This window comes from Pseudophryne corroboree, chromosome 8 (genome assembly GCF_028390025.1).
Source record: "Pseudophryne corroboree isolate aPseCor3 chromosome 8, aPseCor3.hap2, whole genome shotgun sequence".
Taxonomy (NCBI): domain Eukaryota; kingdom Metazoa; phylum Chordata; class Amphibia; order Anura; family Myobatrachidae; genus Pseudophryne; species Pseudophryne corroboree.
Window position 1 is genome coordinate 48,309,999 of NC_086451.1, and position 16,352 is coordinate 48,326,350.

At 46.2% G+C, this 16,352-nt stretch overlaps 1 protein-coding gene across 3 annotated transcripts in view; it reads right to left on the reverse strand.

The window, feature by feature from the left end:
* PNCK (pregnancy up-regulated nonubiquitous CaM kinase) overlaps positions 1–16,352 on the reverse strand; it is a 155,891-nt gene that overhangs the window by 24,160 nt on the left and 115,379 nt on the right. For all 3 annotated transcript variants that reach the window (XM_063936332.1, XM_063936333.1, XM_063936331.1), the window contains 2 exons: positions 6,018–6,130; positions 3,297–3,375 (listed from right to left, as the gene is read on the reverse strand). In XM_063936332.1, coding sequence (XP_063792402.1) covers positions 3,297–3,375; positions 6,018–6,130 — 192 coding nt within the window. The remainder of the gene's footprint in view (positions 1–3,296; positions 3,376–6,017; positions 6,131–16,352) is intronic.

Sequence of the window (16,352 nt, forward strand, 5' to 3'; positions counted from 1 at the left end):
CAACCCAGCACTGCATCTCCAGGCTGATGGCGATCGCTGGTCGCAGTATAACCACCGTATGTGTGTATATACTTTTTAGGATATTTTTCCAGCTTCCTATCAGCTGGCTCCTTGAGGGCGGCCGTATCTGGAGACGGTAACGCCACTTGATAAGCGTGTGAGCGCCTTATCACCCTAAGGGGTGTTTCCCAACGTACCCTAATTTCTGGCGGGAAAGGGTATAACGCCAATATTTGCTATCGGGGTAACCCTACGCATCATCACACACTTCATTTTATTTTATCTGATTCAGGAAAAACTACAGGTAGTTTTTTCACTCCCACATAATACCCTTTCTTGTGGTACTTGTAGTATCAGAAACACGTAACACCTCCTTCATTGCCCTTAACGTGTGGCCCTAATGAGAAATACGTTTGTTTATTCACCGTCGACACTGTATTCAGTGTCCGTGTCTGTGTCTGTGTCGACCGACTGAGGTAAATGGGCGTTTTTAAAACCCCTGACGGTGTTTCTGAGACGCCTGGACCGGTCCTAATAGATTGTCGGCCGTCTCATGTCGTCAACCGACCTTGCAGCGTGTTGACATTCTCACGTAATTCTCTAAATAAGCCATCCATTCCGGTGTCGACTCCCTAGAGAGTGACATCACCATTACAGGCAATTTCTCCGCCTCCTCACCAACATCGTCCTCATACATGTCGACACACACGTACCGACACACAGCACACACACCGGGAATGCTCTGACAGAGGACAGGACCCACTAGCCCTTTGGGGAGACAGAGGGAGAGTCTGCCAGCACACACCAAAAACGCTATAATTATATAGGGACAACCTTATATAAGTGTTTCTCCCTTATAGCATCTTTTATATATATACAATATCGCCAAAATCAGTGCCCCCCCTCTCTGTTTTAACCCTGTTTCTGTAGTGCAGTGCAGGGGAGAGCCTGGGAGCCTTCTCTCCAGCTTTTCTGTGAGAGAAAATGGCGCTGTGTGCTGAGGAGATAGGCCCCGCCCCTTTTTCGGCGGGCTCGTCTCCCGCTATTTTTGAAGTTAGGCAGGGGTTAAATATCTCCATATAGCCTCTGTGGGCTATATGTGAGGTATTTTTTGCCTCTAATAAGGTTTTTATTTGCCTCTCAGAGCGCCCCCCCCAGCGCTCTGCACCCTCAGTGACTGTTGTGTGAAGTGTGCTGAGAGGAAAATGGCGCACAGCTGCAGTGCTGTGCGCTACCTTTATGAAGACTCAGGAGTCTTCAGCCGCCGATTTTGGACCTCTTCTCTCTTCAGCGTCTGCAAGGGGGCCGGCGGCGCGGCTCCGGTGACCATCCAGGCTGTACCTGTGATCGTCCCTCTGGAGCTAGTGTCCAGTAGCCAAGCAGCAAATCCACTCTGCACGCAGGTGAGTTCACTACTTCTCCCCTAAGTCCCTCGTTGCAGTGATCCTGTTGCCAGCAGGACTCACTGTAAAGTAAAAAACCTAAGCTAAACTTTCTCTAAGCAGCTCTTTAGGAGAGCCACCTAGATTGCACCCTTCTCGTTCGGGCACAAAATCTAACTGGAGTCTGGAGGAGGGTCATAGGGGGAGGAGCCAGTGCACACCACCTGATCTGGTAAAAGCTTTACTTTTTTGTGCCCTGTCTCCTGCGGAGCCGCTATTCCCCATGGTCCTTTCAGGAACCCCAGCATCCACTTAGGACGATAGAGAAACTAAGTGTAGTTTATTCTACTAAATACCTGGCTGTTTATTCATCACGTAAATGATACATTTGATTACTGTGTCTCTTGAATCTCCGCCAGGATTCAATAAGAAGCATGCCGGGAGTTTTGCCAAAAGCCACAGGGTCCGAGGATGTTGGCTTATTGTGGCGGAAGAAGATTATTATTAGGATTTGTTAGTGGTGCTTTAATGTTCAGAGAATTCTAAGTGTGAAGATACATAGGTGGAGGCACCTGACGGGATATCAGTAGAAAACACAACAAAACTCAAGTGCTCCAATTAGTAAATGAGCTGGAAGAGAAAGAGGAAACGTGTTTCTGAGTTTCTATAAAAATGGAGAAGCGTTTAAAAGTGCAAAACTGAAACTAGACTGGCAGCCCTTCCGCATATACAGAAAAATGCATATTATGTAAATAAGCACAACGTAAAACATCAGTATATGGTGACCATTCCCACATAGGGTCTGAGTCTTTTGCCGCTACAAAGCCGTTCGCTGGTGTACATTCATTTGTCCGAATGTGCAAGGACTGAATCATACTTGCACTGACGATTTTTTCGGACAGCCCGCCGCACTCACGGAAGAGTGGCAAGATCTCCCGCTTCCTGCCCGCTTCCTAGTGAAGCAGACAGGATGGGGAGATTACACCTTGGTTTCCTGGTCCGCGAGGAGGGGGTGGGGTTTACTGGCGCGGAACAGTTTAAATGGGGAAAATAGGTTTGGTTATGTCCGGAAGGGATTGGGCTAGAGCAAATGCACAAATGTCAAGCATAACCCTGGAACAGTACTTCATGTAGATTGTGTTTGTTTCTAAAGAGTATGACCAGTTGAGAGGGTTGGTGGGGTACTTTGCCTTGGAGGCCTTGCAGTAACAGATAACAATGGCTGGGGAAGGGACGACTGCCTCATCCACCATGGTATGGGCGGGGCCATATTATAGGTGTGGAGGAGATAAGGCACATGACTGCATGGACCAATAGCTTCCTATGACCAAGAAGCCACTGCTGTGGCCTTCAATTTCCTCTCTGCAGCACTTTCCTTCTAATTAGCATATTATTTTTGGAGTTGTTAATTTTCTTTCCTTTTTAACGCTATTTTAACATCTATTAAAAAAAAAGGTCATAGTATCGGTCGGTTTTACACACCTTGGGGGTTTAGTTAATATGACCCAAAAAGCTTTGGCACAAATACCCACCAATTTCTATCTTCATCATCTCAGATAGCGATAGTGAGGAAAGAATAGCGTTGCATTGAAATCCCCTCGGATGGATGTAATTTTTTTAAAATTTGACATACAGAAATGTAATTTTAATAATAAATTGCAGCACTCCGTCTTTACAGAAAATATTGCACAGGGTATAGAGATGTTAGTGCATTCATACATAGCTTTGGCGCAGAGACACTGGCATTCAGTCTGTATATGTTGGCGCAAGCCTTAAATACATACTTGAGGAAACATAATGCGGCAGCTGAGGTTTGTTTTTGTAGCTGTTGGTAATATCTGGCATGCGGCCCAAGCCTGTGGTGATAACTGGTTGGGTAGAGGAGCAGATGAATGCTCAGTGTGGACACCTTACCATGGATGCAGTAGGGCTTGCTGGCAGGACAGCCTCTTCTCCGGTTCCCTTTCCAGGAGATGTCGGATAAAATCTTTGGCTGGGAAAACACATGTAAAGGACTTTAGGAAAATGTATTGCAAAATAACAATATTTACTACAACAAACTGTTAAATGAACTTATACTATGGGATCTATTCATGAAGCAGTGAAAACTGTGGGGAAGTGAGCCAGTGGAGAAGCGCCAATCAGCACTGAAGTAACATTTATAATTTGCATGCTATAAAATTATACAGAGAAGCTGATTGGTTGCCATGGGCAACTTCTACAGTGGCTCACTTCTCCACTCTTTTCACTGCTTCATGAATAAACCCCCTATATGGTAATTCAAGTTGCTTTATGTGTATGCTACTAATAGTACTAGTTTATTTATTTTTCACTTTCGCCGAAGTCTATCTATTTTGATATACAGATGCAGCCATCTTTATCTTGGCCTTTAATAGGATTAATTGAGCCAGGGTAGTCGGATTTAATCCCCTGCTGTAATGACATAGGGGTCTATTCATGAAGCAGTGAAAAGAGTGGAGAAGTGAGCCTGTGGAGAAGTTGCCCATGGCAAACAATCAGCTGCTTCGTACAAGCATGCAAATTATAAATGTTACTTCAATGCTGATTGGTTGTCATGGGCAACTATTCCACTGGCTCACTTCTCCACTCTTATCACTGCTTCATGAATAAGTAAGGTAACATGACCTCTCACGCATGTAATGTTCTGCATTTGGGGGGTAATTCTGAGTTGACCGCAGCAGGATTTTTGTTAGCAGTTGGGCAAAACCATGTGCACTGCAGGGGAGGCAGATATAACATGTGCAGAGAGAGTTAGATGTGGGTGGGGTGTGTTCAATCTGCAATCTAAATTGCAGTGTAAAAATAAAGCAGCCAGTATTTACCCTGCACAGAAACAAAATAACCCACCCAAATGTAACTTTCTCTGCACATGTTACATCTGCCACCCCTGCAGTGCACATGGTTTTGCCCAACTGCTAACAAAGTTCCTGCTGCGATCAACTCAGAATTACCCCCATGGTTCTTACTTGCCGCCAGGTCAGAGCAGGTAGACCACTGCTTCTTCTCAGGGCCAGTTGACTGCGCCTCATATCGGTCAGGCGGGTGTAGTATGGTATGCCGGCATACCGACGGTATGCCGGCATACCGACAGTGTGGCGAGTGCAAAGGAGCCCCTTGCGGGCACGGTGGCACGCTACGCACGCCACGCTACCCACACCACGCTACGCACGCCACGCTATTTTATTCTCCCTCCAGAGGGGTCGTGGACCCCCACGAGGGAGAATAGCTGTCGGTATGCCGGGTGTCGGGATCCCGGCGCCGGTATACTGTGCGCCGGGATCCCGACATTTGGCATACTGAAGACCACCCGGTCAGACTGTCCCAGCATCAGGTGTAATAGGGCGGGGCTGGCAGAAACATGGTCACACATTGAGGTGCGTAGTGTGATCAGATTTCTGCATCTAAAGGGCACATCAGCAGCTGAAAGTCATCGCCAACTTGTCGTGGCGTACGGCGATAACGTCATGTCACGGAAACAGGTTTTAAAGTAATCACATATAGAATTAACTGCTGCGGCAAGTAGATAGAATCGTGGTACTGCTGAGATTGGAGGAAGCCAATCAGACACACTGGAGCGGGAGATGAGAGCCAATAGAGAAAGCCGGGGGGTGGGCCACACGTGTTCACAGGAAAAAAAATCTGGGACTGTGAACTACTGTAAATGGCCACGCTGCTGCACTATGGTAGCAGGCAGCACGCAGTCCATTCATGGCATATGCCGCCCTACACTTGTCCCAGCCACTCAGTGGGCAGCACAATGCATGTCCTCCAAAATATCTTATGACTTTACAAAGCATGGCCCTCACATGCCATGTGGTGTCACAGTGCAGACCCCTAAAAACTCTGGTGAATTTCAAATGCAGACCACTCTAAGGGAGAAGTGTATCAAAACTTCAAAAGAGTGCAGAAGTTGCCCTTAGCAACCCATCAAGCTGGCATTTATCAAGTACATTCTATAACACAATGGTAGAAACAGACAGATGGGCAACTTCTCCATATGTTCTCTTCTTCACCCTTCGGGGTTGATCCATCTACCCCATAATCTCCTTCTTCTGTCTAACAACTTCTAAAAAGTCAAAATGATTTCCTGAGCGTAAAATATTGGGAAAACACCTGTTCTATTACTATGATCACAGCCTGGGGATCAGTTGTTCATGCGTCTTCTCTAATGAGAGCTACAGTAGGGCAGCTCGATTCCCAGTGGATCTTATTATTTCCTTTTCTTAGCTTTAGTAGCATACGGAGAGGTTATCCCTTTACAACCATTAAGTCAGTATAAAAGGCTTGGCTCAGATCAGAGGAACAATACATCTAGGGGTCTATTCATGAAGCAGTGAAAACTGTGGAGAAGTGAGCCAGTGGAGAAGAACCAATCAGCACTGAAGTAACATTTATAATTTGCATACTATAAAATGATACAGAGCAGCTGATTGGTTGCCATGGGCAACTTCTCCACTGGCTCATTTCTCCACTTTTTTCACTGCTTCATGAATAAACCCCTTAATGTTGGAAGGTGCTGAGATGACACTTAACTTCTGTTGAAGTAGGTTATGATATACCATAACAAAGACAGAAGGACATGCTTTGTAAACATATATGTACTGTATGCCGTACCTGATTCTGAAATATCATCCCAGTATGGGGAGTCAAATTCATATTCTGCTTTCAGGATTTGACTGAACAGTTCAGAGTCGTTTTCATCGTAAAAAGGGGGGTAGCCGCAAAGCCTGGAGAATGTTTAAATAAACAGATTTACACATCAGTGCTTATCATTTTGCCAATTATCATTTGGAAATATAGGGGTAAATTTACTGAGGTGGGAGTTTTTTTAGAACTGGTGATGCCGATCATAGCAACCAATCACATTCTATCTATTACCTTCTAGAAGCAGCTAGATAAATGTTAAGTAGAATCTGTTTGGTTGCTATGAGCAGCATCGCCAGTCGTAAATACACACACAGAGCAACTATTTACAAGGAATGGTTTTGCACGATTGCTGCTTTAAAAAGACATCCGAGTTTGGCCTGGAAACAGATCCTCTGGCCAACTCGGACTTTATTACATCTGGCCCCGTGTGTCAGTAAATATGGCAGCGCCACATGAGGAATCTAGTTCTGTTCTGATAGCACAGGTGATCTAATAGTGAAGCAAATATACTATTACCCATTTAATAAAAAAAAAATACAGTATGTGACTATATGTATGTTATCACAATTTGTGCCAAATGTGCTAAGAACCTCATATCTACTCTGAAAGTCAGTTTATAAAAATGTATGTATTTTGAGAGTTTACTAGCTAGTTTTATATAATCCCAGTGTCAAGTGTGGATTGTGGATTGTATCTTTAGTCACTGCAGTATAGCACCTGTACTACATGTACTTAGAAAGAGATCCGGTCATGTGACCCTTGCTTGGGATCCTGGTGGTCGCCATGCCGATGCCGGGATCCCGCCCGTTTACCAGCCCGCCAATCGGCATGCAGACTGACAGGGGATATTCCCACTCAATGGGTGTCCACAATACCCACAGAGTGGGTATAGAACCCGCAGCAAGCCACCGAGCCCGCTGTGTGGCAAGGAGCTTTGTTGCGCTCCCTTCCCCCGGTATTCTGCTGCCGGGATACAGGGGTTGGTAATGCTGACCACTGATGCGCCGGTCTCCCAGCCCCAACCCCTTAGAAATCAGCGGGTGCAGATAAATGTAAATTGAGGTTCTGTGTGCCTAAGCATCTAGCAGAAAACGGTTTTCTGGAAACAGAATAAGATGGCTGAATCTAATGAAGTACCAAAAAAACCAGTTCTATTTTCTTACAATGTGGAAAATCTGGTTCTAGAACTAGATATGGATTATAAATTGCTGGGAGAGCACTGGGAAAAATATTGTTCCTCAGCCTCCTACTCATAATATAATTTTGGCTTCCTCGTGGGGATGACTGGCCCCCAGGAGCGTGCCCTGTTCTTATGAATTGCTAGACAACCTCCATCTTTTGCCCCCTAAAATACACTTTAAATTGCTGAGCACCCCATGGTGAGTTAGGACATACAGTACCAATCAACATTCTGCAAGTTGGGCCAAAGGTGCCGAAATGTGGTGCAGTAGGACAGATCCCTCAAATTGGGAGGCATGCAATAAAACAAGGTTTTTAGAGGTCTATTCATGAAGCAGTGAAAAGTGTGGAGAAGAGAGCCAGTGGAGAAGTTGCCCATGGCAACCAATCAGTGTTGAGGTAACATTTATAAAATACATTCTATAAAATTATACATGCAGTAGCAGCTGATTGGTTGCCATGGGCAACTACCCAACTGGCTCACTTCTCCACTCTTTTTACTGCTTCATGAATAGGCCCCTCGGTGTTTATAAATCACACATTTATTTCTGTGAAAGAGATGTGACACTTCTGTATATTTCCTCGATGGGAATTGGTGTTTTTCATTCTCCTTGTGATGATCATGATCACATATTTTTATTTTTCCTTCACATTTGTTTGAAGTTCCCGGTTTCCTAGCAACTGAGTGCACACTCGTGTCTCTAGCCAGTGTCCTCCATGTATAATTTATATATCTACGATTTCTAATGCTTTCTTTATTCTGTTTCTATGACGTTACTCCTTGTGTCTTCATTTTCATGCCGCATACTGTATTGTATTGATGTGTTCATTCATTTATGGACCATTTATGTGTCTTCGATTTTGGGGATTACTTTGTAAATAACAAAATGGGCTTTGTTCAGTGTTCAATGGTATGAGAAAAAAACACCAATACTTTTATCATTATCCTGCATGCCGTCCTATTTATTTAAATAACAGTGGGGGGAGATTTAACAAAGCTTGGACAAAAATAAAGGGCGGGATGTATTAAGATACATCGCCGCCCCTCGCCGCGATGTTGATCGCATATGTACTAACTAGAGATGAGCGGGTTCGGTTTCTCTGAATCCGAACCCGCACGAACTTCATGTTTTTTTTCACGGGTCCGAGCGACTCGGATCTTCCCGCCTTGCTCGGTTAACCCGAGCGCGCCCGAACGTCATCATGACGCTGTCGGATTCTCGCGAGACTCGGATTCTATATAAGGAGCCGCGCGTCGCCGCCATTTTCACACGTGCATTGAGATTGATAGGGAGAGGACGTGGCTGGCGTCCTCTCCATTTAGATTAGAAGAGAGAGAGAGAGAGAGAGATTGACCTGATTTACTGGAGCTTAGGAGTACTGTAGAAGTGTAGAGAGTGCAGAGTTTACTAGTGACTGACCACAGTGACCACCAGACAGTGCAGTTTTATTTAATATATCCGTTCTCTGCCTGAAAAAAACGATACACACAGTGACTCAGTCACATACCATATCTGTGTGCACTGCTCAGCCCAGTGTGCTGCATCATCTATGTATATATATCTGACTGTGCTCAGCTCACACAGCTTATAATTGTGGGGGAGACTGGGGAGCACTGCAGTGCCAGTTAATAGTTATAGGTTATAGCAGGAGCCAGGAGTACATATTATATTAAAATTAAACAGTGCACACTTTTGCTGCAGGAGTGCCACTGCCAGTGTGACTGACCAATGACCTGACCACACTGACCACCAGTATAGTTAGTAGTATACTATATTGTGTGATTGCCTGAAAAAGTTAAACACTCGTCGTGTGACTTCACTTGTGTGGTGTTTTTTTTTTTATTCTATAAAAAACTCATTCTGCTGACAGACAGTGTCCAGCAGGTCCGTCATTATATAATATATACCTGTCCGGCTGCAGTAGTGATATATATATATTTTTTATATCATTATTTATCATCCAGTCGCAGCAGACACAGTACGGTAGTTCACGGCTGTAGCTACCTCTGTGTCGGCACTCGGCAGTCCGTCCATAATTGTATACCACCTACCCGAGGTTTTTTTTTCTTTCTTCTTTATACATACATACTACTACATCTCTTTATCAACCAGTCTATATTAGCAGCAGACACAGTACGGTAGTTCACGGCTGTAGCTACCTCTGTGTCGGCACTCGGCAGTCCGTCCATAATTGTATACCACCTACCCGTGGTTTTTTTTTCTTTCTTCTTTATACATACATACTACTACATCTCTTTATCAACCAGTCTATATTAGCAGCAGACACAGTACAGTACGGTAGTTCACGGCTGTAGCTACCTCTGTGTCGGCACTCGGCAGTCCGTCCATAATTGTATACCACCTACCCGTGGTTTTTTTTTCTTTCTTCTTTATACATACATACTACTACATCTCTTTATCAACCAGTCTATATTAGCAGCAGACACAGTACGGTAGTTCACGGCTGTAGCTACCTCTGTGTCGGCACTCGGCAGTCCGTCCATAATTGTATACCACCTACCCGTGGTTTTTTTTTCTTTCTTCTTTATACATACATACTACTACATCTCTTTATCAACCAGTCTATATTAGCAGCAGACACAGTACAGTACGGTAGTTCACGGCTGTAGCTACCTCTGTGTCGGCACTCGGCAGTCCGTCCATAATTGTATACCACCTACCCGTGGTTTTTTTTTCTTTCTTCTTTATACATACATACTACTACATCTCTTTATCAACCAGTCTATATTAGCAGCAGACACAGTACGGTAGTTCACGGCTGTAGCTACCTCTGTGTCGGCACTCGGCAGTCCGTCCATAATTGTATACCACCTACCCGTGGTTTTTTTTTCTTTCTTCTTTATACATACATACTACTACATCTCTTTATCAACCAGTCTATATTAGCAGCAGACACAGTACGGTAGTTCACGGCTGTAGCTACCTCTGTGTCGGCACTCGGCAGTCCGTCCATAATTGTATACCACCTACCCGTGGTTTTTTTTTCTTTCTTCTTTATACATACATACTACTACATCTCTTTATCAACCAGTCTATATTAGCAGCAGACACAGTACAGTACGGTAGTCCACGGCTGTAGCTACCTCTGTGTCGGCACTCGGCAGTCCGTCCATAATTGTATACCACCTACCCGAGGTTTTTTTTTCATTCTTCTTTATACATACATACTACTACATCTCTTTATCAACCAGTCTATATTAGCAGCAGACACAGTACAGTACGGTAGTTCACGGCTGTAGCTACCTCTGTGTCGGCACTCGGCAGTCCGTCCATAATTGTATACCACCTACCCGTGGTTTTTTTTTCTTTCTTCTTTATACATACATACTACTACATCTCTTTATCAACCAGTCTATATTAGCAGCAGACACAGTACAGTACGGTAGTTCACGGCTGTAGCTACCTCTGTGTCGGCACTCGGCAGTCCGTCCATAATTGTATACCACCTACCCGTGGTTTTTTTTTCTTTCTTCTTTATACATACATACATACTACTACATCTCTTTATCAACCAGTCTATATTAGCAGCAGACACAGTACAGTACGGTAGTTCACGGCTGTAGCTACCTCTGTGTCGGCACTCGGCAGTCCGTCCATAATTGTATACTAGTATCCATCCATCTCCATTGTTTACCTGAGGTGCCTTTTAGTTGTGCCTATTAAAATATGGAGAACAAAAATGTTGAGGTTCCAAAATTAGGGAAAGATCAAGATCCACTTCCACCTCGTGCTGAAGCTGCTGCCACTAGTCATGGCCGAGACGATGAAATGCCAGCAACGTCGTCTGCCAAGGCCGATGCCCAATGTCATAGTACAGAGCATGTCAAATCCAAAACACCAAATATCAGTAAAAAAAGGACTCCAAAACCTAAAATAAAATTGTTGGAGGAGAAGCGTAAACTTGCCAATATGCCATTTACCACACGGAGTGGCAAGGAACGGCTGAGGCCCTGGCCTATGTTCATGGCTAGTGGTTCAGCTTCACATGAGGATGGAGGCACTCAGCCTCTCGCTAGAAAAATGAAAAGACTCAAGCTGGCAAAAGCAGTAGCACCGCAAAGAACTGTGCGTTCTTCGAAATCCCAATTCCACAAGGAGAGTCCAATTGTGTCGGTTGCGATGCCTGACCTTCCCAACACTGGACGTGAAGAGCATGCGCCTTCCACCATTTGCACGCCCCCTGCAAGTGCTGGAAGGAGCACCCACAGTCCAGTTCCTGATAGTCAGATTGAAGATGTCAGTGTTGAAGTACACCAGGATGAGGAGGATATGGGTGTTGCTGGCGCTGGGGAGGAAATTGACCAGGAGGATTCTGATGGTGAGGTGGTTTGTTTAAGTCAGGCACCCGGGGAGACACCTGTTGTCCGTGGGAGGAATATGGCCGTTGACATGCCTGGTGAAAATACCAAAAAAATCAGCTCTTCGGTGTGGAGGTATTTCAACAGAAATGCGGACAACAGGTGTCAAGCCGTGTGTTCCCTTTGTCAAGCTGTAATAAGTAGGGGTAAGGACGTTAACCACCTCGGAACATCCTCCCTTATACGTCACCTGCAGCGCATTCATAATAAGTCAGTGACAAGTTCAAAAACTTTGGGTGACAGCGGAAGCAGTCCACTGACCAGTAAATCCCTTCCTCTTGTAACCAAGCTCACGCAAACCACCCCACCAACTCCCTCAGTGTCAATTTCCTCCTTCCCCAGGAATGCCAATAGTCCTGCAGGCCATGTCACTGGCAATTCTGACGATTCCTCTCCTGCCTGGGATTCCTCCGATGCATCCTTGCGTGTAACGCCTACTGCTGCTGGCGCTGCTGTTGTTGCTGCTGGGAGTCGATGGTCATCCCAGAGGGGAAGTCGTAAGACCACTTTTACTACTTCCACCAAGCAATTGACTGTCCAACAGTCCTTTGCGAGGAAGATGAAATATCACAGCAGTCATCCTACTGCAAAGCGGATAACTGAGGCCTTGGCATCCTGGGTGGTGAGAACCGTGGTTCCGGTATCCATCATTACTGCAGAGCCAACTAGAGACTTGTTGGAGGTACTGTGTCCCAGGTACCAAATACCATCTAGGTTCCATTTCTCTAGGCAGGCGATACCGAAAATTTACACAGACCTCAGAAAAAGAGTCACCAGTGTCCTAAAAAATGCAGCTGTACCCAATGTCCACTTAACCACGGACATGTGGACAAGTGGAGCAGGGCAGGGTCAGGACTATATGACTGTGACAGCCCACTGGGTAGATGTATGGACTCCCGCCGCAAGAACAGCAGCGGCGGCACCAGTAGCAGCATCTCGCAAACGCCAACTCTTTCCTAGGCAGGCTACGCTTTGTATCACCGGTTTCCAGAATACGCACACAGCTGAAAACCTCTTACGGCAACTGAGGAAGATTATCGCGGAATGGCTTACCCCAATTGGACTCTCCTGTGGATTTGTGGCATCGGACAACGCCAGCAATATTGTGTGTGCATTAAATATGGGCAAATTCCAGCACGTCCCATGTTTTGCACATACCTTGAATTTGGTGGTGCAGAATTATTTAAAAAACGACAGGGGCGTGCAAGAGATGCTGTCGGTGGCCAGAAGAATTGCGGGACACTTTCGGCGTACAGGCACCACGTACAGAAGACTGGAGCACCACCAAAAACTACTGAACCTGCCCTGCCATCATCTGAAGCAAGAAGTGGTAACGAGGTGGAATTCAACCCTCTATATGCTTCAGAGGTTGGAGGAGCAGCAAAAGGCCATTCAAGCCTATACAATTGAGCACGATATAGTGCACCTGTCTCAAGCGCAGTGGAGAATGATTTCAACGTTGTGCAAGGTTCTGCTGCCCTTTGAACTTGCCACACGTGAAGTCAGTTCAGACACTGCCAGCCTGAGTCAGGTCATTCCCCTCATCAGGCTTTTGCAGAAGAAGCTGGAGACATTGAAGGAGGAGCTAACACGGAGCGATTCCGCTAGGCATGTGGGACTTGTGGATGGAGCCCTTAATTCGCTTAACAAGGATTCACGGGTGGTCAATCTGTTGAAATCAGAGCACTACATTTTGGCCACCGTGCTCGATCCTAGATTTAAAGCCTACCTTGGATCTCTCTTTCCGGCAGACACAAGTCTGCTGGGATTGAAAGACCTGCTGGTGAGAAAATTGTCAAGTCAAGCGGAACGCGACCTGTCAACATCTCCTCCTTCACATTCTCCCGCAACTGGGGGTGCGAGGAAAAGGCTCAGAATTCCGAGCCCACCCGCTGGCGGTGATGCAGGGCAGTCTGGAGCGACTGCTGATGCTGACATCTGGTCCGGACTGAAGGACCTGACAACGATTACGGACATGTCGTCTACTGTCACTGCATATGATTCTCTCAACATTGAAAGAATGGTGGAGGATTATATGAGTGACCGCATCCAAGTAGGCACGTCACACAGTCCATACTTATACTGGCAGGAAAAAGAGGCAATTTGGAGGCCATTGCACAAACTGGCTTTATTCTACCTAAGTTGCCCTCCCACAAGTGTGTACTCCGAAAGAGTGTTTAGTGCCGCCGCTCACCTTGTCAGCAATCGGCGTACGAGGTTACATCCAGAAAATGTGGAGAAGATGATGTTCATTAAAATGAATTATAATCAATTCCTCCGCGGAGACATTGACCAGCAGCAATTGCCTCCACAAAGTACACAGGGAGCTGAGATGGTGGATTCCAGTGGGGACGAATTGATAATCTGTGAGGAGGGGGATGTACACGGTGATATATCGGAGGATGATGATGAGGTGGACATCTTGCCTCTGTAGAGCCAGTTTGTGCAAGGAGAGATTAATTGCTTCTTTTTTGGGGGGGGGTCCAAACCAACCCGTCATATCAGTCACAGTCGTGTGGCAGACCCTGTCACTGAAATGATGGGTTGGTTAAAGTGTGCATGTCCTGTTTTGTTTATACAACATAAGGGTGGGTGGGAGGGCCCGAGGACAATTCCATCTTGCACCTCTTTTTTCTTTTATTTTTCTTTGCGTCATGTGCTGTTTGGGGAGGGTTTTTTGGAAGGGACATCCTGCGTGACACTGCAGTGCCACTCCTAAATGGGCCCGGTGTTTGTGTCGGCCACTAGGGTCGCTTATCTTACTCACACAGTCAGCTACCTCATTGCGCCTCTTTTTTTCTTTGCGTCATGTGCTGTTTGGGGAGTGTTTTTTGGAAGGGCCATCCTGCGTGACACTGCAGTGCCACTCCTAGATGGGCCCGGTGTTTGTGTCGGCCACTAGGGTCGCTAATCTTACTCACACAGCTACCTCATTGCGCCTCTTTTTTTCTTTGCGTCATGTGCTGTTTGGGGAGTGTTTTTTGGAAGGGCCATCCTGCGTGACACTGCAGTGCCACTCCTAGATGGGCCCGGTGTTTGTGTCGGCCACTAGGGTCGCTAATCTTACTCACACAGCTACCTCATTGCGCCTCTTTTTTTCTTTGCGTCATGTGCTGTTTGGGGAGTGTTTTTTGGAAGGGCCATCCTGCGTGACACTGCAGTGCCACTCCTAGATGGGCCCGGTGTTTGTGTTGGCCACTAGGGTCGCTAATCTTACTCACACAGCTACCTCATTGCCCCTCGTTTTTTCTTTGCGTCATGTGCTGTTTGGGGAGGGTTTTTTGGAAGGGACATCCTGCGTGACACTGCAGTGCCACTCCTAAATGGGCCCGGTGTTTGTGTCGGCCACTAGGGTCGCTAATCTTACTCACACAGCTACCTCATTGCGCCTCTTATTTTCTTTGCGTCATGTGCTGTTTGGGGAGGGTTTTTTGGAAGGGACATCCTGCGTGACACTGCAGTGCCACTCCTAAATGGGCCCGGTGTTTGTGTCGGCCACTAGGGTCGCTAATCTTACTCACACAGCTACCTCATTGCGCCTCTTATTTTCTTTGCGTCATGTGCTGTTTGGGGAGGGTTTTTTGGAAGGGACATCCTGCGTGACACTGCAGTGACACTCCTAAATGGGCCCGGTGTTTGTGTCGGCCACTAGGGTCGCTAATCTTACTCACACAGCTACCTCATTGCGCCTCTTATTTTCTTTGCGTCATGTGCTGTTTGGGGAGGGTTTTTTGGAAGGGACATCCTGCGTGACACTGCAGTGACACTCCTAAATGGGCCCGGTGTTTGTGTCGGCCACTAGGGTCGCTAATCTTACTCACACAGCTACCTCATTGCGCCTCTTTTTTTCTTTGCGTCATGTGCTGTTTGGGGAGGGTTTTTTGGAAGGGACATCCTGCGTGACACTGCAGTGCCACTCCTAGATGGGCCCGGTGTTTGTGTCGGCCACTAGGGTCGCTAATCTTACTCACACAGCTACCTCATTGCGCCTCTTATTTTCTTTGCATCATGTGCTGTTTGGGGAGGGTTTTTTGGAAGGGACATCCTGCGTGACACTGCAGTGACACTCCTAAATGGGCCCGGTGTTTGTGTCGGCCACTAGGGTCGCTTATCTTACTCACACAGTCAGCTACCTCATTGCGCCTCTTTTTTTCTTTGCGTCATGTGCTGTTTGGGGAGGGTTTTTTGGAAGGGCCATCCTGCGTGACACTGCAGTGCCACTCCTAGATGGGCCCGGTGTTTGTGTCGGCCACTAGGGTCGCTTATCTTACTCACACAGTCAGCTACCTCATTGCGCCTCTTTTTTTCTTTGCGTCATGTGCTGTTTGGGGAGGGTTTTTTGGAAGGGACATCCTGCGTGACACTGCAGTGCCACTCCTAGATGGGCCAGGTGTTTGTGTCGGCCACTAGGGTCGCTTAGCTTAGTCATCCAGCGACCTCGGTGCAAATTTTAGGACTAAAAATAATATTGTGAGGTGTGAGGTATTCAGAATAGACTGAAAATGAGTGGAAATTATGGTTTTTGAGGTTAATAATAATATGGGATCAAAATGACCCCCAAATTCTATGATTTAAGCTGTTTTTTAGGGTTTTTTGAAAAAAACACCCGAATCCAAAACACACCCGAATCCGACAAAAAAAATTCGGTGAGGTTTTGCCAAAACGCGGTCGAACCCAAAACACGGCCGCGGAACCGAACCCAAAACCAAAACACAAAACCCGAAAAATTTCAGGCGCTCATC